The sequence below is a fragment of the Pseudonaja textilis genome, chromosome 2 (genome assembly GCF_049901715.1).
Source record: "Pseudonaja textilis isolate UNSWEBS1 chromosome 2, rPseTex1.2, whole genome shotgun sequence".
Classification (NCBI taxonomy): Eukaryota; Metazoa; Chordata; class Lepidosauria; order Squamata; family Elapidae; genus Pseudonaja; species Pseudonaja textilis.
The window spans coordinates 193924141-193944943 of record NC_141991.1 but is presented as its reverse complement, the minus strand read 5'-3'; the positions used below and the strand labels follow the sequence as shown (position 1 = coordinate 193944943).

Genomic DNA, 20803 nt, shown 5'->3' with positions numbered 1-20803 from the left:
ATATTTGGTCACTTGTTAACTTTTCCCTTTTATCCTTTCCTTTCGCTATATATTAGTTTGTTTTGAAATTTAATAAAGCTGTCTATTATAGATATATATGAAAGACTGAGAATCATGCTTGAAAAACGGATTACTGTTTTAGGCAAGTGCTAAAGTGCCTATCTTCTTAATGACAATAGTTGACCGTTAAAAGATTTATAGATAAAATTTACTTGAAATAATTTGAAACAGAAGTATATATAAAAAGGGGACCTGTAGAGAAATCGATTACATACTGTAGTAGCACTAATATTTCAATGTAATTATTACTCCATTAATATTATCTCTACCTTATTATCATTAGCACTATGCACACTATTAAGAAATCTAATTTTCTCATTAGGATACAGAATACATTGCGATCTCAAGGAAGAAATAGGTTAACATTTTCTAATATGTCCTTATTATTATTACTTGTTTTGTTTTTCTAAGAGAAAAAAATGGAAACTTATCTTTTCATTTCACATTTTGGGAAGAAAAAAAAAGGAGCCATTTACTAACGCATCTTTGGATCCTTAAGTACTAATTTCGGTCCTGAATTTAAGAATATTTTTCCTGTGACTTGATCCGTACAGGTATCTGAGCAAACCCCTATCGTGAAATTCAATCAATTCAATCAGAATAGAGCTGAAAGCGACCTTCTAATCCAGCGCCCTGCTCAGGCAGACCCTTTCTTTCAAAGGTTCTTTTCCCGATAGGTACACCATGCAAATTTTTCCAGGGGGATGGTAATCCTTTGTTTATCAAAGCGCCCAGATGGGAATTTGAGTTACATCGTAGGTTAAGAATCGCACTTTAGAAGAACCTCTGCAAATATTCAACACAGGATGGGCTTATGGCGAATAGCTCAATTGCACCCATGCTTACGAGAGAGTCCTATCAGTTATTGTAGGATTTGGAAATGCAGAACCCCATCCTCTTCGTTTCTGGCTTAGCAACAATGGGTACGAAATGCTGAGCCAGGTCGGAAACAAATCGCTCGGACCATCAACGGGAAGCGATGCACAGCTCTAGCCAGCAGAGCTTCAGCCTTCACTCCGCTCATTTTTCTGAACAAAACGAAAGAAGATCCGCCTCATCTCTAACCAGGCGCGGGCGGTGAAACGCGCATGCGTGGCGGGTCGTTCGCTTCCCCCCCCCCCGTGCCACGCGCTTGCGCATTGGGTAGCCGTGCCCGAGCGAGAGCGGTAGAGTCGTGTTCGGCGGAAGGCGGTAGGCTGACCCGCCGCCTTAACAGCTGTTCTCTATGAAGCCGGAAGCTCGTCGGCATGCGCGGAAAAAGGCGCGTGGAGGCCGAGCGGCCGTTCGCTTTCGGCGTCGGAGAAAAGCGGCCGAGATGTCTGTGCCCACCGCGTGCGCTCTGTCGCGGCAAGGACAGCAGGAGACGCCGCGGGGCAAGGCGATGCGCGGGGACAGCCGGGAAAGCGAGGAAGACGAAGAACAGGCGGAGCCGCCCAGACGGGATGGAGAAGCGGCGGCAGGGAACACCTGGTGCGAGCCGGACTCCCTACCGCAGTTGGCGACCACGAAGTTGGACGGGAAAGAGGAGGAGAAGCAGGAACGGGAGCACTTCCGGAGAATTATCAATGCCTTCCGTTACTATGGGTAACCGATTCACTCCGCGCTTACTCTGATACCCTTCATCCCATTACCTGTGTGGAGTATAGGAGCCCTGACTTCTGATCCACCAGTTCATAGCGATATCTACCCACGGAGGCTGGGAGGTGGTGGTGGTGGGGCTTAAGTGATCAAGGGCTGGAAATAACAGGTAGTCCTCGGCTTACGACATTTCTTTTAGTGACCATTTCGAAGTTGCAACAAGGAACTTAGGACTATTTTCCACACTTATGACCGTTGCAGCATCACCATGGTCATGTGATTTACATTCGGAGCTTGACAACTGGTTCATATTTATGACGCTTGCAAGCGTCCCAGGGCTCATTTTTTGCGACCTTCTGACCAGCAAAGTCAATGGGGAAGCCAGATTTACTTAACAACCATGTTACTAATTTAACAACTGCAGTGATTTGCTTAACAAATGTGGCAAGAAAAGTCATAAAATGGGGTCAAAATGCACTTCACAAATTTCTGGCTTAGCCACATAAATCCTGGGCTCAATTGTGGTCATAAGTCAAGGACTATCTGCAACCCATTTCAAACCTGGCCTGAATCATGGAAGCACATTGAGCGACTTGGGACCAGTTCGCATTCTTTCAGCCCAATTTGCCTCTCAATCAACCTTAAGCTCTAAGGCAGGGGTCCCCAACCACCGTTCCCGGACCGGTACCGGTCCGTGGAACAATTTCTACCAGGCCGCCGGTTTGCTGGGCGCCGCCATCTTGTTTTGATGAAAAAGTGCTTCCGGTGAGCTTTTCCAGGTAGAAAGCAGCGTTTGGGTGCTGAAAGAATCCTCGCGCCTTAGTTTCATCGAGGGGGGGCGGCTTCGAACAAAACTAAGGCACGAGGATTCTTTCAGCATGCATGGCAAGGTGAGCCGAGTGACCGTCCTGAAGCCGTCCTGAAGCCCATCGACACAGATACAAAGGAGGAGTTGAAAGTGGCGGGGAGAAGCGGGGGACGGCTGGCTGGCCGGTCGCTCGGCTCACCTTGCCATGCGTGCTAATGCCGGTACCGGGCCGCGGATGATTTTGAGATGCCGGTACCGTGGCCCGGCACAAAAAAGGTTGGGGACCACTGCTCTAAGGGAAAAGCTGGGATACCCCTTTAATAAATATTTACTCAGACGTTAACCCTGCTGAGTACATTGGGACTTAACTCTGAAGTAAATAAGATGCCAATGTGGCACCATCCAGAATGTTTTGAAGCCTAGCTCTTAGGGCCTATTGATCGTTAACCATTGTGAGTGGGGATTATGAGAGGTCTAGCATGGAAGTATTTGGTACTACAGTTTTAGTTCGGAATACTGTTTTTGAGCACATCTTTTCTATTATGTAAGCCATGAAATGATGTCTCCTGTTTAAGGGAATTATGGCAGATTTCGATAACTTGTTAAACTGCAGAAACATCACACCTAAGTAGGTGCATGTATTTTGAAGGCCATGGTTTTGCCAGTTGTAACATATGGTTTTGAAAACTGGGTCCTCAAAAAGTCTGAATGAAGAAAGATTGATCTCTTTGAGTTGTTCGTCTGAAAAATTGTTGAGAATGTCTTGGATTACATAAAGAACAAATAATTTGTTCTTTATGTAATCAAAATACACTACATAAACAAGCAAATTGTTTATATACTGTTTATTGAAGGTGGTGATCCTTTGAGAGCTGTATGCAATGGAATTTCATTTTAATGTATGCAGATTAGTGACAAAGTTATTCTAAGTAAGTTTCTAATATTAAAAAAAAACAAAATGAGGCTACTTGTGGAAGCACTCATTTAAACTGCAGTTTAAATATTTGGACACACAATATGAGGGCAAGAGTCACAAGAGAAGGTCATCAATAATATCAAAGTGAATTTTAAAAAAGAGGCCAACAGAAGACAAAATGGGTAGATAATAACACTGATCACGTATGCATAACCTTTCAAGAAGGCAGTAAGACCTATTGACTATTGCAACATTCTGAATAGTTGTGGACAGGATTGTTTAAATCCTTATCATTTCATTTCTGTTTCCAAAATCATAGAAAGAGTAAATGAAGATACCAGTGTCAATTACACAGCACATTAAGTTTTCTAAATCAGGGATCTCCAATCTTGGCAACTTTAAGACTTGTGGACTTCAACTTTGCTGGGGAATTCTGGGAGTTGAAGTCCACAAGTCTTAAAGTTGCTAAGGTTGGAGACCCGTGTTCTAAATTACCACTTCCAAATGTATTGCCATGTCCATATTCATTGATGTAGTGTTTCAGTTTGTGGTTAGTTTTAGGAATCAAGATGAATTTCAACAGGATCCTCTTTTTAACACTTTTTACATGTACCAATTGTGTCTGGGAAAGTAATGGAACTGCCAAATCTGCAGGTCCTAGTATAGATTTATTGGTATTTTAATTTTGCTTTTAATAAAAATACTGTGTTTATTAATTGCATTTCTACAATGTCAATGTCTATAATTTAAACTATAAAATGCATTGCCTGTCCATATTTTAGAACCATTTGAAACAGCCACAGAATAAACCTAAACCAATTTAAATGAAGTCAACAATTCAGCAAAAGTTTTAAAATACATTTATCTTCTGCTTTAAAAGTTTTCTGAAAAAATATCTATGTGCTGTTTTACAAAGATTATAAATCTAAATGGCTATTGGTGACAGGCCATATGCATTTGTCATTTCTTCTAAAACAACGTGATCTAAGTAACAAATATATTTGTTATTAATATAAAATAGATTTTGGAACATTGTTCTGTCTAGCAATAAAATTCATGGGATCCTAAATTATTGATTTTGACAAGATTCTAAACCATGTGTATATATTCTCATATACTGGCATACTGACTTTGGGATGAAACTATATGTGATAAATTTATATATGTGATTAAAAAACATTTCCAAATGGGAATCCACTAAAAATTTACAAAACTGATACCAAGGGAACTTTGTTTTACTCATTATTTTTGATTTTTTTTAATTTCTAGAATTAATATGCATGAAAGAGTGACTCGTGCAGAAAGACAATTTAGAACACTTCCAGCCTTGCAACAGAAATTGTTACCTCAGTTTCTTCCTCATCTTGACAAGATTCGAAAATGTGTTGACCACAATCAAGGGATCTTGCAGTCTATTGTGAATGACTGTACCCGAATGTTTGAAAATAGAGAATACGATGGTGATGTATGTTGAGCATTTTATTTCTAAAAGAGCAATTTTGTTGTATTCAACTTATTTTTTTAGTGATTCATAAATGGTTTTTTTTACACATGGAAAAGTTTTCAAATTACCTGAGTTAAATTAAGAAAGTTCTAGGAAAATTGATAAACCCTTTCTTAGATTTTACAAATGAAATATCTTTCTAGTCTATTCTAGTAAACCATGATTTTCTTTCATTAGTGATAAGGAGGAATGTTTCAACATGTTACGTAATTTATATTTCTACAAAAGCTATGCCCACTCATTCAACTTTGGTCTTATCTTTTAAAATAAAAGTAATTAGATCTTTTCCAATTTTACCCTGATTTTTTGCTTGAAGCTGTTTATTACTTTCCACAGGTGCCCACTATTTATTTTCTTCAGTTTATCCCTATGTCCTGGGAATTACTGAAGGTTATGACATTCAGTTATAGTGCAAAACAGTTTTTATTTTTCCCTTTCCATTTAAACTACCATTCAAAACATAAATAATGGTTCCTTTCTTTATCCTTAAATGTTTCAAGTGTAACAGGAATATATGAATAGTTCCATTCCCCTTTTCAGATAAGGAATATTTTTAACACCCATTTTCAGCTCTAGTCAGTTTAAGCATGGATGTGTGAGCTGATTATTGTTCAATTTTATTTATCTGTGCTCTATCCTAATTCTACTTAATTTTAGAATTAAAAAAGACCTTTAACACTTTAACACAATAAGATCTCTGTGCCAGTCCTCTTCCTCTTCATCACTCTGAATTATCTCCTGGATCATTTAATGAACTTTAGAAAATTCATGATCTAATAGACTTTCAGCAGCACAAATACTGCCTGATTTATTTTAGGATCACTAGCCTTTTTTCACTGGTTTTAAACTAACAGCTGTTTTCAGCAGCTATTAGACATATCTAAGTATATGTTCACCATTTAATTGCCAGCCATGACCTCCATTTTTAACCACCTCAGTCTCCTTACTTCCTTTTTTGCTAGTTCATATTTATCAGTCCTCTTTTAAAATATAAACTAATGTAATATGTACTCTCAGCATCTTATCAACAAAGCAAGTATTGACTTATTTTTGGATAACTGTAGGAATACATGAAGCAGCAATAAGAAGCTATGGCTGAGAAAAGGCTCACCAGACAATTTCTATTCTGAATAATGAATGTCAACTTTTTGATGTGTATTATATATATTATGTGACAGTATCATGTAACATGTGACGAGTTGATTTAGGATGTCAGTCTTAATTTAGTTTCCAGTTATTCCTACATTTTTATATTAACCAAGATGTTATGATAATGTATCATATTAATCTGTAGCTAATTTTTTTTAAATTAGGGAAATGGAAAGATTACACCAGCTTCAACTTTTGACATGGATAAATTAAAATCCACTCTGAAACAATTTGTAAGAGATTGGAGTGAAACTGGGAAACCTGAGAGAGATTCTTGCTATCAGCCTATCATTAATGAAATTGTAAAGAACTTTCCAAAAGACAGATGGTAAATACCTTTTAAAATATTTATTTAAAGAGAAGATATGCACAATAATGCATTTCTGGTAAAGGTTACTGGAACTTGTCTTTGAAAATTTGTTTAGATCATAAGGAAAAAATCATCATGAATGTTTGCCATCTTTGTAAATGGCTTCGCATAAAATGTAATTGTGATTACTAAACAGATCAGCAAAGAGAGTAAAGTTTATAGTTACAAGAATAGCATATCACTTAACTTTGATAAGAGTTTTTTTTACTAGCTGTAAAAGAATCTCATAACTTGGAAATATATGTTGAGAAGACCACAGATCACTCGGCCATATCTTTTAATTTTTTTTAAGAGCCAGAAATGAAAGGAACTAAAAGCTCTCTGGTACCCCAGTTCTTTTGTGAGACCTAATACTTGTATTTTATGTCAAGTAGAGAGCAAATAAACCATGGGAAGGCAATAGCAGTAGTATTAGTGGTCTCTTTATAGGTAAGATTTAGTTATTTGAGATGCTTTATTAAATGGACATAGCATGGCAGTCTTGATCCACAGTCTAATGTTTCCCTTGTCTGTGTTGAGAGAATTCATTTGATAACTGGTGGGCTAAGATAAAAAACATTTGTTTTAATCTCACTTTAACACAGCTTGTAATTGCTACTGCATTACTGAAGAAAAAAAGCTAAAAAGCTCATTCATAATATAACATGAATACCCTTCCCTTGTTAGATTCAAGGCATTCAAGAATGTCTTCAAATATAGAAAAATTTACGGTAAGTTTTTATATATTTAAATAAAAGGGTTTGACTTTCTCAAGGACCCCCACTTCCCCACTCATCTTTGTAAAAAAAAAGGGATATGTATATGTGAATTTTTAACTGTGTAGGGATATTAGTAAATGTTAAGGACTAGCATTTTTCTTTTTTCCTTCTTTTGAAATATGTTTTTTTCTTTCTGTTACAGTAAGGGTTTTTTTTAAAATTAAACTAGGTAGTGAGGTTGATCATCTGTGATCTATTTTGAAATATTTTGTCCTATAGACAAAATAGAGCAAAGTCTCAGCAAAGTTATAGTGCGACCAGCCTAAATCATTTGACCACACTGGCATGTCTTCTACTACAATAAAAGACAAAGACAACAATGTTACAGAAGTAGAAGCATGTTTTTTGAATGTAATATGGCTTCTTGATTTGGAAAGTTAAGGAATATGTTGTCATTTCTTAGCACACACATTGAAGCAATACATAAATAAATCATCCCAGAATGTTTTGAATGTTTACTTCTTTTTCTAAACAATATCTAAACACCACAGTCAGATGAAATTTTTAAAATGCTATAATTAGTAATAAATACTGCGGTGAGGGTTGGGCACTGAAGTATGCTACTTATTTTTTTAATTAAGCTTAACCTTTATTGCAATCCTGTCAAACTGGTGGCCTGCTGGCCGAATAAGTCATGCACAGCTCACACCCACCCGAGCTCTGCAAAAGCAGAAAACGCTGCATGACTCAATTGAGTTTGACACCCATGCTTTATAGCAACTAAAATGATAGGATATTGTGACTTTATAAAAGTTCACATTTCACATTTATTATTTTCATTGGAAGTAATAAAAGAATCAAAAAGTATATTTTTAATGGGAAGAATGACCTCCTTAGTTTTGCATAATTTTTAAGATTTAGGTTTTATTTTTGAGAAAGTTAATTTAACTTCTTGCCTCACATTTATTTTGAATCAAGAGTTTCAAAATCAACTGTAGAAAATCTTACAGTTGTCCAGGGAGAATGATCCCCCCCCCCAGGTTTATAATCCTCTCAGATTTCTTTATGTTCCACATTTTGAAAACCCCTTTCTTAAATAATTTGTCTAGTCTAAATAAGTATAATCATTTGTTCAGTTGAAAAAAGACTTTGATTTTTCAAGTGTAAATTTATTCAATTTATATTTAACTTTTCTGCTCAGTCAGGAACTTGGGAAAGCTGAATTTTAGATTCAATATTCCAAGAGCAGTTTTCTGCTTATACAGGATTACCTGCCCCAAATCTGTTAGAGAAGGGTCCTGGAACATGCTTGAACCTTTACACAGAAACATAGGCCGAGATTAACAATCCTATCTACTGGCTGGAACAGAATCTTTCAGTGGAATGACATTGGATCCAGTATGACACTGGTGGATGCACATAGTCATAATAAACTTTGGTGAAATTCAAACTGGTTTGGGTTTTTAAAAAATAAGTATATATTATTCTTGTGAATTAATATTAGGATTTAAATCGAGCAAAAGTAGAGCCAACAACCAAGGCCAAATAAACCTGGTTCTTTGTTAATTATTTTCTGAACAAGAAGACTTGAGATTGCCCACAAGTACTCCAAACAGATAATTCCTTGCAAGAAGCCTGTGAGACAGGTTTCTGGCACGTTTAGAGCTCTGGGACACAGTGAAATAACCATTTTGCTGAAATTGTGCTTTGTGCATTTAAAAAGGATACTGGGTTCACATACTTTTCAAATCACTTTTGGCTATTGCTTGTTAACTGCTTTTCAGCTATTAAGAATCTTTGCTCTGACAAGTTTTACAGCATTGCATGACTTTCCTTCAATCCTTAGCAAAATAAATTTTAAATACAAGTTTAAGGACTTATAAAAAATATTTTATTTTTTGGAATAAACAGCAAGTGATTATAACTTTGATTTTTGAAAGTTACAAATGAAGGGTCCAGATGGATTTGAATTAAGAATCCTTTCTGTGGTAAAATGCTTTGGTTTGAATACTTTAAAAAAAAAGGATGAGATTTAGAAGGTTGAGAGAGAACTACAAGGAACTAAAGATTATAATTAGAGGAGCATAATACCTAAATTTGATTTACTAATACAGAATGAAGCAAAATATTTTGGACATAGTGGACATACATAGTGTTTTGGGACAATGGAGTCAAATTAATTTTTAGAATTTTTTTAAAATTAATTTTTAAAATTAAAATTAATTTTTATTTGACACAAAAGGGAAAGTTATATAAGTTGCAATTATTTAAAAGTGGATTTTAAAAAGCTATTCTGTTGGATATATAAAATGCTATTATAATTATATTTTAATTCTAATTAAAAAGATATAAATAACAAAGCAAAGGTTTCCTATATTGGATTTACAAAAGAGGCTTGTTAAAGCATTTAAGCATTTTATGGGAAAGATCAAAGAAATAAAAAGTAATTAAGCTCTGGTACATTATTTGAAGGGATTAAAATCAAGATTGTTAACAAAGGAAGGATTCTAAAATTGATTTCTTTGATCAAGGTTAAAATAGATACATTGTTATTTCTGGTAACAGACATTTGCTGATTAGTACTGAAATGAGACAGTTAAAGTTTTATTTATTGATAAGATATGGAAAAAGACATGAAAAAAGAGATCTCGTTTTATTTAACAGAAGGTTGTAAGTTGCTAAAATTGCTTAGACTTGTTGGGATGAAGGGAAATGACTGGCTGATATATATCCCCTTTACTATATTCTTTTACCTTAGTTTCTATACCTTTTTTCTTTTATGAACTTTTTATTTTTCCTTTATTTCCTTTATTTCGTTTTTTAATTTGTATTGTTTATTATCTTTCCAATTGTAATGTTTAATACAAATAACTATTTAAAAAGATACTAATGTTTGGTATAGTGGTTAAGATGCTGGCCCAGAAACCAGGAGACTCTGAGAAACCAGGAGACTCCCATTTTAGGTATGAAAGCTGGCTGGGTAATTTTGGGGCCAGTCAATCTCAGCCCCACTTCACAGGATTGTTGTTGTGGGGAAAATAGGAGGAGGAAAAAGTACGATGTGTTTTCCACCTTGAGTTACTTATAAAGTAATAAAGGCAGTATTAAAAAAAATTAATATATAAAAGACTTATTTAAAATACTGATGAGCTTCTATAGCTTAGTGCTGTGTGTCTAAAAAAAGTCATCATCTCCTGATTGTTTATATTATACATTTCACTTGATTAAAGATTGAGTCACTATTCATAGTCATTTGATTTTATTAAGTCTTTCCTAGTATGTGTGCCTTATCCAGATGTGTATAGAGATGTTTCTTGAAGATGGGCAAAGAGCATTATAAACAAATTGGTTCCTGTTTTTGTACTGAAATAAACTTGTTAGGAACAATAATAATATAAGTTCTACCGTGTTTCTCATATAATAAGGCCGGGTCTTATTTTTTTTTTGAGCCCCGGAAAAATGGCTAGGCCGTCTTTTCGGGGGGTGACTTAATTCCCCCCTTGCATATTTGAGCGGGCGGGTGGTGATGGCTTGGATGTTGACCTCGATGTTGGTGGGGCACTTCGTATCGGGGTCAACACAGGCAGCACCATATCCGGGTGTGCAACAAAAGTACTTCCTAATGGCAAGCCCCCCCACCATTCCCCCCCATTTTGCATGTTTTAATATAGGCCTTAATTTGGGGGTGGGGGCTTAATTTCATTTCATGCCTATAAAACATGCTGGGACTTCCTATTGGGTGAGGCCATATTGTTGGAGAAACAGGGTAATATATTTCATGTAACATTAAAATGAATCATTGAGCCTTTTAATCAGTTAACTGGGATACAGGTTAATTGATGACCATAAGTCCAGTTGATTTTTATTTTATTTTTTAGAATGTTCATTTCTGTCTAGTATCAGTTTTTCAGAATCCAAGCAATTTTTCCCTTGTATATTCATAGTTGTATCATTTTATGTATTAAAACTTATCATTTTTACATGGTCATTTCAGGACTGTTAGAAATTGTCTAAAGTTTATTTAAACTTACATAGCATATTTTTCATATTCAAGGAAAGGAAGTTATTCTGCTGACTGTTTTAAGCCTTGAAATAATTCTAATTAATTCAGCTCTTAGACAACATAACTGTTGTTGAGAATTTTGGAAATTAACTCCACACATCTGGAGAGGCCAGAAGCTGGGAAAATCTGATTCAAAAGGCATGGTTACGCTCAAGGCTCTCAGGGTTTAATATGTACCATTGCAGAAAGTAAAGAAACATTTTGTATGATGGGCTGGCTATAGTACTGTCAAGATTTGTATTTAAAGATTATCCTAAAACATTACAGATGGAGAATTGTAAAACAGCTGTTAACCGTCTGCATTCTGTTACTAGCAAGAGCAGTTAGACTTATATACTGATTCTTAGTGCTTTACAGCCCTCTCTAAGCAATTTACAGAGTCAGCATATTGTCCCCAACAATCTGGGGTCCCCATTTTACTGACTTTGGAAGACTGAGTCAACCTTGAGCCAGTCACAGTCGAATTCCTGGCAATGACCAATGAGTTAGCATGCAATACTGCATTCTAACTACTGCACCTCTTAATGGAATGGAATGCAAAGTAAAACACACATGCAGAATTTGAATAGCAGTATACTATGTTTATTGGGATCCACCGAAATCACCAAGTAGTAAGATGGTATTTCATAGAACGGTATGGACATAGAACATTTTGAAATAGAATAGAATAGAACATAGAATAGAAAAAGTACAAGGTATAACATAGCTGACTGGGGAATTCTGGGAGCTGGAAGTCCACAGGTCTTGAAGTTGCCAAGGTTGGACACACCAGTCTGGATAGTAATAGCAATAGTGCTCAGACATATACTGCTTCACAGTGCTTTTACAGCCCTCTCTAAGCGGTTTACAGAGTCAGTATATTGCCCCCAATCTAATCTGGGTCTTCATTTTACCCACATTGGAAGGCTGAGTAGATAGTAATGTTACCATTGTTCATTTATTTACACATTTACCTGGGAGGAAATCCTTTTAAATAAAGTGGAATTAAAATGTTACAAGACAAGGGTAGGTTTACATTTTAAGTTTGTGCAAAGTGTAAACAAAAATTACAGTATTCTTCAGTGCAATCTGAAGAATGAAATCAGTGATTTTTAAAAAGATACTTTATTTTCTGAAATTATATTGCTGTAGTAGCTTTCCAGTATTTAAAAGAATCAGGCCACTTGCAGGACTGAGACTAGAAAAAAATATACATTGGAAACAAGTTTAGCAAATTTAAATAAAAATAACAAATAATTTTCTATGTGTAGAGTCCGTAGACACATTGAAAACAACTTTTTGCTAGAATAAAATAAACTTGGGAAATAGAAGACATGATCGAAAATGAATTGGCATTATTTCTCTCAAATATATTTAATTAAAGATTAATCCTTTTTCTTGTTTCAGGGATCTCTCCAAAGTAAATGTCCTGGTCCCTGGTGCTGGGCTAGGTAGATTGGCCTGGGAAATAGCTATGCTTGGTTACACTTGCCAAGGAAATGAATGGAGCCTCTTTATGCTCTTTTCTTCTAATTTTGTATTGAACAGGTACATATACTGTCTTGTACATGTGGTTCTACGCTTGTATTTTTGAACTGGCCAGCACTGACACTGTTATTTCACAAAACTCGGGTTCTTTAACTGAATGTTTGGGTGTTTGGTATTTCACATGCTTCTTTAAATTATTTAAATGCTAAACTAATATGCCTCATGGGTGTTATATGAGGGGAATTTATTGTATTTCATATGTGTTCATTTTAATCGGCTACATTTAACTGTTTTCAGATGCCATTTTCAAAGTGACAGACAGTGTTCAAATTGGTTAAATAGTTTTTCAGTTTTATATAATAGGAAATGATACAGTAATAGTAAGTAGTCCATGGTTGCATGAAGCTTCTTAGCACATCAAGATTCTACTACCAAAATTCATCTTCAAAATGGCTAAAAGGTTTCTTCCATGCTTAAACCCCCAACACTCATCACTAAATTGCCATATTCCAGAGTTCTTTTTAAAAATAAAAGTGGAAAACTCTAGAAAGGCAATCTGCTTACTTGTAAGTTTCTGAATACCCTGAAGAGAAAAAAAGGTCCTACCCTTTCTAGATCACCTACAAGAAATCACCTACAAGACATTTCTAGATCACCTACAAGACATTTGAGGTGTCTGCAATCTTGTTTTAATTTTAAAGATTTAATGAGATTAATTTTAAGCAATGAATAAAGTTGTTTCAAAGTTGTTTAAAGTTGTTTAAAAAACTAAACTCCGTTTCTTTAAGAGTTTTAAAGTTTTAAGCAGCAAATGTTTTTTTTTCTAGTTGCTTCTTTGTAGGTTACAAATAATAAGTGAAATCTTACACCAATTATTTTTAAAAAGAAATGTTAATTATCAAGTTGTGTTTGAAAAAACAAAATGAAAGATTAAAACTTTGTATTGTTTAATAATAAATAACAACTTTTTGATAATTATATGTTTCAGATGCTGTGAAACTAATTCATGTAAATTATATCCCTGGATTCATCAGTTTAGCAATAACAAGAGATCTGCTGATCAAATACAGCCAATTTATTTCCCGGATGTTGACCCTCACAGTCTTCCTCCTGGTGCCAACTTTTCTATGACAGCAGGCGATTTTCGAGAAATCTACTCTGAGAGTAGTAAGTGGGGAGGGGAAGTAATTAGACTTGGAAAATGAAATTTGTCAAATTCTCAACACAAGGCAATATTAGACAATTAGAATTACTTTTGTAAATAATTTTTAAAAGCCTTAGGTTAAAAAAAAAAGAATACATCTCCCTTTGTTTATTAAAGTGTCCTATAATTTTACTGAAAGATATTTAGTTGTTCAAGGACTCTCTGATCTGGGTTTGGGTTGTTTTTTTATCAGTTAGCAAATAAGATTTGATTGTGCTTTAGCATTACAATAAAGAATAGGAAAGTCTTTGTGCAAAATAATAAGATTTGATTAGCTTCTTTTTCCTTTTCTCCCAGATAGAAAATAAATACAGACAGTTCTCAACTTATGACCATTTATTCAGTGACCATTCAAAGTTATGATGATGCTTAACAAATGATGGTTACAAGCAGGCTTTGGAGTTCTGGCCATCCCAACACTCCTGTGATCTTATGATTGTGATCTGGTCATATTTAATTAATAGCAGTGCCCCACGACATTATGGCCTGTTATGACCTTCTCTGCTAGCTTCCCCAGAAAGTCAGTGGGGAAGCTGGCAGGGAAGGTCACAAGTTGCTGCAGTAAGTCTCCTCCATCCTTGCACCTTTCCCCATCCCCTTTGCACTCATGTGGCATCTCCCATGGCACATCACCATGCACCTTTCCTGTGTCTCCCCATGCCTTCCCAACACTCATGCATCTTTGCTCTCCTTCCCCAAATCTTGCCATGGCCCTTTTGCATCCTTGTGGAAACTCTGGAGCTTGTATGTTGTGCACCTTTTGCGTACTCCCTCATACACTACTCTGCACATTGTGTTCTCCCATTCCTGGCAGCAGCTGCTTGCCAGCTACTTGCAAACCACCCAGAACTTGCAATTTCCTGCTGGCTTCCCCACTGACAGGAAGGTGCCTTGCATAACAACTGTGGGATTCAGTTCACAGGGGCACAGGATTGCAGGGATTGCTTTATTAAGCAGTGTGGGTTGAGCTTTTAAGACCACATTGCTTAATGACATAAATTTCAGTCGCAATTGCCATCATAAGTCAAGGGGTAACTGTAAATCAGAATCACTTTAACAGTACCATCTACAGAACAAGTAATGATTTAAAATAGATTCAAGCTTTCTTGTTAAAAGCTTACAAAAAACACAAATGCACAACACAGTACTTGGTCTTGTTTAACATTTGACCAGAATTCATTTTACCTTTATATGGCTGTGTGTATTGACAGAGGGACAAACCAATCAACTGAATTGGTAGTTCCTCTAAAAAGATTTTACACAGGGGGGACTTCTGGAAGCAGAAGACATTGCTACCTCTTTCATTACATGACGGCAAGCTTCTTGAGGGAGCATCTTCTGCTTTTAGTTTTCTTTTCTCTATTACTAGTAATGTCTAATTAAGCATTATTACTATAGATTCTTGCTAGTTACTTTAGGCCAGTGATGGCTAATCTTTTCTGGACTGAGTGCCCAAAGTGTTCGTGCGCATGTGCCTAACCTCCAAAACACACTGCACCTTTGCACATGCGTCCTGTGCATGCACCGACCGCATGTGCACGTGACCCATATGCATGCATCCCACGCATGCGTGAGAGAGCCCCTCACGCACCCCGTGCATGTGCAGCAGAGACCTGACAACCAGCTGGCCAGTGGGAGGCATGCGGGTATGTGCGGTGGAGCTGAACTAGGGCGGCGGCTCGCGTGCCTACAGAGAAGGCGCTGCATGCGACCTGTGGCACGTGTGCCATAGTTTTGCCATCACAGCTTTAGGCTAATGACAGTTAAAATCAAATGGTTCAATTCTACAAATTATGAATGTGTTAGATTCTTCTGCATAAGTAGACTCTTTGGAATTTACTATTTACAACACATTGTTGCAGCCAAGGAAATGGGTGAAAATTAAGACACTGAACTGAGCACAGATAACTATCACTCTTAAGTCTTCTTTATGATGGTAACCTGCAAGCTTCACTGCACAGCTAGACTGTTCTCTGTTCCTGTTTCTATATACAGATATATGGGACTGCATAGCAACCTGTTTCTTCATAGACACGGCACACAATGTCATTGATTACATTGATACAATATGGAAAATACTTAAACCGGGAGGAATATGGATCAATTTAGGTAATTTACTAGATCTTTTGAGTTTAATAGAAAGGGCTGAAGTATTTTGTACATTGTAATTTAAGTAAGATATGAGGGAATTCCAGCTTGATCTCAACCCTTTGAATTAAAAGCATTGTCAGTTTATAGGTTAAAGCTTTTTGATAGTCTTTTATTTCAATTATTTTGGGGAAAGAAACAATCAACCAGAATAGAACTGAAAGGGACCTTGGAGGTTGTCTCCCTGCTCCAGCAGGAGACCATATACCATTTCAGACATTCAATTCAAAATAGATTGCCAGAAGGATCTTATAAAACATTTTAGAACAGAATCTACCTTTAAACTGGAAGAAAATGCAAATGTGCTTCAGGTGCTACTTACCTGTGTATTTACCCAGGCCTTCAGATCATCTACAAAGTCCTTCAACTCTTTTCATTAGAGGAGGTAAGGTCAGAGAGAGAACCTTTGGGGTTGGACCCCATTTATGGAATTTCTTTGCCAAAAAAACCTGAGTGATGATCATGCTAGCAGCATTTCAGTGCCAAATGAAGACCTTTCAGGATTTTTGTATTTATATTTGCATTGTCTTTGAGTACAGTACAGTTGTCTTAATTCATATGATGTGTTTATTTTGCATTTTTTATATTTTTAAATTCAGACTGTATTTTTAGTAAACCGCCTGAAATATTTCAGCTACTGGGCAGGGCTTTTTTAAAAAAATAAATTATTCTGGATTTCAGAAGGATTTGATAAAGTTACTGCTTTTTCTAATATATCCTAGGTCCTCTTCTTTATCATTTTGAAAATTTAGCAAATGAATTATCTATTGAATTGAGCTATGAAGATATAAAAAATGTAATATTACAATATGGATTCCATATTGAGGTAAGAAATGTTGATTTTCACATACCAATAATAATGTTAATATATAATTCCTCATCCTGTTCATTCTTCATCACATGATTAGTTACTATGATAGTAACGAAGTGATTAATTTATCAATATTCCATAATGAAGCTTTGGGAACAAAGTGCCTTTTAGGCAGAATTTAAAAAAACAAACAAAACAGTCCATCAGAACATGATTTTTGCATATTTAGAGTTGCCTAAACATGCAAAGATGGATGGATGATGGGGACTATGAATAAAAACAAAAAGAATAAAAGAATTCCCAAGATAAATGGAATATGCAAGTGTTAGTGGAGAGCAAGGGAGAGTAAATGTTTGTATTGGGGGACAGGAGAGGCATAGCGATTGATTCTTAATTGTTTACAGGCATGTTCTAAAGGAAGAGAAGGGCAATTGGGAAGAACACATGAGATTAAATACTTTTTCACCCAATACTGACCTGCTACAAATTTCAGTTGTGCAGCATTACAGTAGCATTTCATGTTTCAGATGAAATGCAGATAACTAAACAAAACACTGTTTATTTTTCAGATGGAGAATGAATCTGTTTTGACAACATACACTGTGAATGAATTGTCTATGATGAAATACTATTATGAATGTGTGATGTTTGTGGTTAGGAAACCAGAAAGCAGTATCTGAAACAGACTGTCCAAAAAGAATATTGCTGGCATTTTTGTTAACAATGTTCGCAGAACATGAAGTGGCCTGTAAGGGATGACTGGACCCTGCCTCTTATTAGTGGTGCCTTTTTATTCATAACAGAATATAACATTCTTTATTTTCTACACTCCTTAATGATATCCAGACATGCATTTCTGCATTACTTATATTTGGGTTATTAATGTGGAATTCAAATATTTATGTATCTGCTCTTTCTGGTTTATTTAATTGGTAATTTTTGAAAGATTGATATTTTAATACATTATCGACATTCATCATTCTCTGTAATATACAGAAATGTTTACTACATTTGTATGAAAGAAACACTACTGGATACAAAACTGGTCCCCTCCCCACAGACATATTGTTTAGAAAACAAATACAAATTTCAATTTTGATCAGTATTTTAGTGAATTTTCTAAAAGGGTTCCCCCCCAATTGCAAATACTGCAAGAAGCATCATGTGAATGTGGCTGTTTACATCTCAAAGCTTTAGAAAAAGTAAGAAAACTTTTGTAAAAAAAAAACACCCTCACATTTGTCTTTATAAGAATTTTATACACAAAATTGACACATAAAGCTTCAATCAATATTGCATTTTGCTCATACCATGTTGAGCATATGGATAAATAGTTTGAAGCACTGATATATGGAAACTGTTACTATAAATGTATTACTTGTCTAAATGAGACTGTAGATAGGTTTGTAATACTTTGTCACAAATCCCAAAATGAAGATCTGGAAGTATTCCTAAAAGATGTCTGGCATTGATTCATACTGTTCTTGCAGGCATTATTTTTTCATAGAACAAGTTCATACATGGTAAACCACCCCCCCCACTTTTTTTTTAAGGACAGTGCTATTGGTAATTGTGTGAACTTACCCACATTATGATATACTGACACACATACGCGAACAAACTGGATAATTATGTTTTCAGAAATGTACTTTCATTCTCATGATGTAACTTGTTAGAATCTGTCATAATTTTGCACTAATTACCAAATGATCAGCTTTACTAGGCATAACTTGAGCACCAGCTCTGTTTGGATTTATGCATTACTCACCGCCATGAATTCTAGTTATTTAAGTACAGTTTATGAAAGATTTCTGTAAAATTAACTCTAGGTAAATTTATGGAAATTAATATACCATCTCTCAAAACCAAGTTAGGCATTCTTCTATACACTTCCTATATCAACTTAGCTTGCAAATATAGTCCAAATATACTTCCAAGTGAATTGAGCTAAGAAGATATAATCTAGGGCAGGGGTATCAAATCCGCGTCATCACGTCGTCATCACATGACATATTGGGACTTTCCCCCCCTTCGCTAAAGTGGGCGGGGACGGAGCCAGCACGTGACGCATCTGGCCCGTGAGTCATGAGTTTGACACCCCTGATCTAGGGCACATGACTGGCTTTTGAAATACCAAATAATGCAAGAGAATCTCTTACGCTACTACAGCCTAGTTAACTATTATGTGTCCTTTTTCAAGTTGAAAGGTTAAAGAATAATTTTGCTTCCTGCTGTACTTGAACTAGAAATAGAATATATTGCTCTATGAGCAATGTTGTTAGTTATTTAAACTCATAGTGCAAAAAACCAACATTCATATTTGCTTTTTAAGTGACTTAGCTCAGTTTAAACTGTAGAATATGAAACCTTCATGCTTTCTTAAAATTGATATTTTAAGGAAAACTGAATTTTCATATTAAATCAAGCTGTGGCCATTCTGTTATCCTCAGTAACTCATATAGATGCATGTTCAAAGTTGCCTTTCAGTGCAAAACTTACCTGAGAGTAAGTTCCATTGAAGTAAGCGGGGTTGATTTCTCAGTGGGTATTGGATTTTTCTATTGATAATTTCCTCCTATCTTTGCTAAATTCAGGGCACAACTTCCGTGTCAACTTTTCAATCCTAGAAAGTGTTCTTTTACAACTTAAGCTGTCTGAAATTACTTTGGAACTAATGTAATTTAAGCATTAGTGCTCAAATAAGTTTTATTGTACATCAAGTGTCTTAAATTTATCATATTTATTTGCTTTTTACATATTTTTGTTAAAATTACAAGTATAAATACTTTAAGTCATTAATATTTTCTTTCCAATTTTTTTCCATTCCCCATTCAAACTCATTTTCATGTAAAGTATGTGTGTGTATTCTTTGAAATTCAGCAGTAACTAATTTTTGAGGAATATTAAGATTTTTTTCCTTCTACATGTGTACAATACTTCCAGAGAACAAACATGGCAAAGATTTCTGAAAATTAGGAATTAGGAATCATTTTCCAATACTGATATGTAGAATTCATATTCTGTATCTTACAATAGAACTATCATGGGTTAATCTTTGTTAATTCTTGTATGTATGTTTGCATACTCTTTGTATATTTGCACACAATAGGAAATTACCTATTTTGATGAAAGGAGGCTGGCAGTTGTGATCATTTTATGATCATATGATGTATAGCATTAAAAGGTACATATGCAGCCCCATTAAATGAAAGTAAATTACAAAATGTAAAGTATCCTTTATTTCAAATAGTGAATTTGCAACCATCTGTGAACATTACTTCCAATTAATCTAGCAAGTGAAGTTTAATATTTTTCTATTGATCTGCTGTTTTTTCAGTATTTTTGACCTTGTTTCCATTGTGTAAATTATCTCTGAATACCTTTTCATCATCTTTTTATTAGCTGAAAAGGACATATCTTGGTGCCTGAAAGTTATGAATCTTTATCCTGCCTCCTTTAAATAAAAAAATCCTGGGTATTCAGTATCAAAGCCTGATTTTCACAATGCAAGTGTACCATGGATTAAACAAGAGATTTTAGAGGATTTTTTTTAAAAAAATACTGATACTCACTAGTCTGGAAAAGATTATAAAACTATAGATAGTCCTTGATTTACAACAGTTCATTTAGTGACTGTTTCAAGTTACTGAAAACAGTGACATCATTTTTCACACTTAACTGTTGCAACATCCCCATGGCCATGTGATCAAAATTCAGACTCTTGGCAACTGACTCCTATTTATGACGGTTTCAGTGTCCCGGTGTGATCACCTTTTGTGACCTTCTGACAAGCGAAGTCAATGGGGAAGCCAGATTCATTTAACAACTGTATTACTAATGTAACAACTGCAGTGAGTCACTTAACAATTGTGGCAAGAAAGGTCGTAAAATTGGGCAAAAGTTACTTAACAAATGTCTCACTTAACAATGGAAATTTTGGGCTCAATTGTGTTTGTAAGCTGAGGACTACCTGTATTTTCAAAGAGTTTGGATTCCACCGTCAGGCAAATTATATACAAATGAAGGC

General features: G+C 35.5%; 1 protein-coding gene across 1 annotated transcript; it reads left to right on the top strand.

Moving 5' to 3' along the window:
- Nucleotides 1-11: 11 nt before the first annotated feature.
- Nucleotides 12-19569, top strand: CARNMT1 (carnosine N-methyltransferase 1). The gene is made up of 8 exons (XM_026703810.2): nt 12-1644; nt 4632-4827; nt 6180-6343; nt 12533-12673; nt 13602-13780; nt 15813-15926; nt 16688-16791; nt 17346-19569. Exons 1-8 carry the CDS (start codon nt 1286-1288, stop codon nt 17454-17456), a joined length of 1368 nt encoding a protein of 455 aa, XP_026559595.1. The 5' UTR covers nt 12-1285; the 3' UTR covers nt 17457-19569.
- Nucleotides 19570-20803: the final 1234 nt, after the last annotated feature.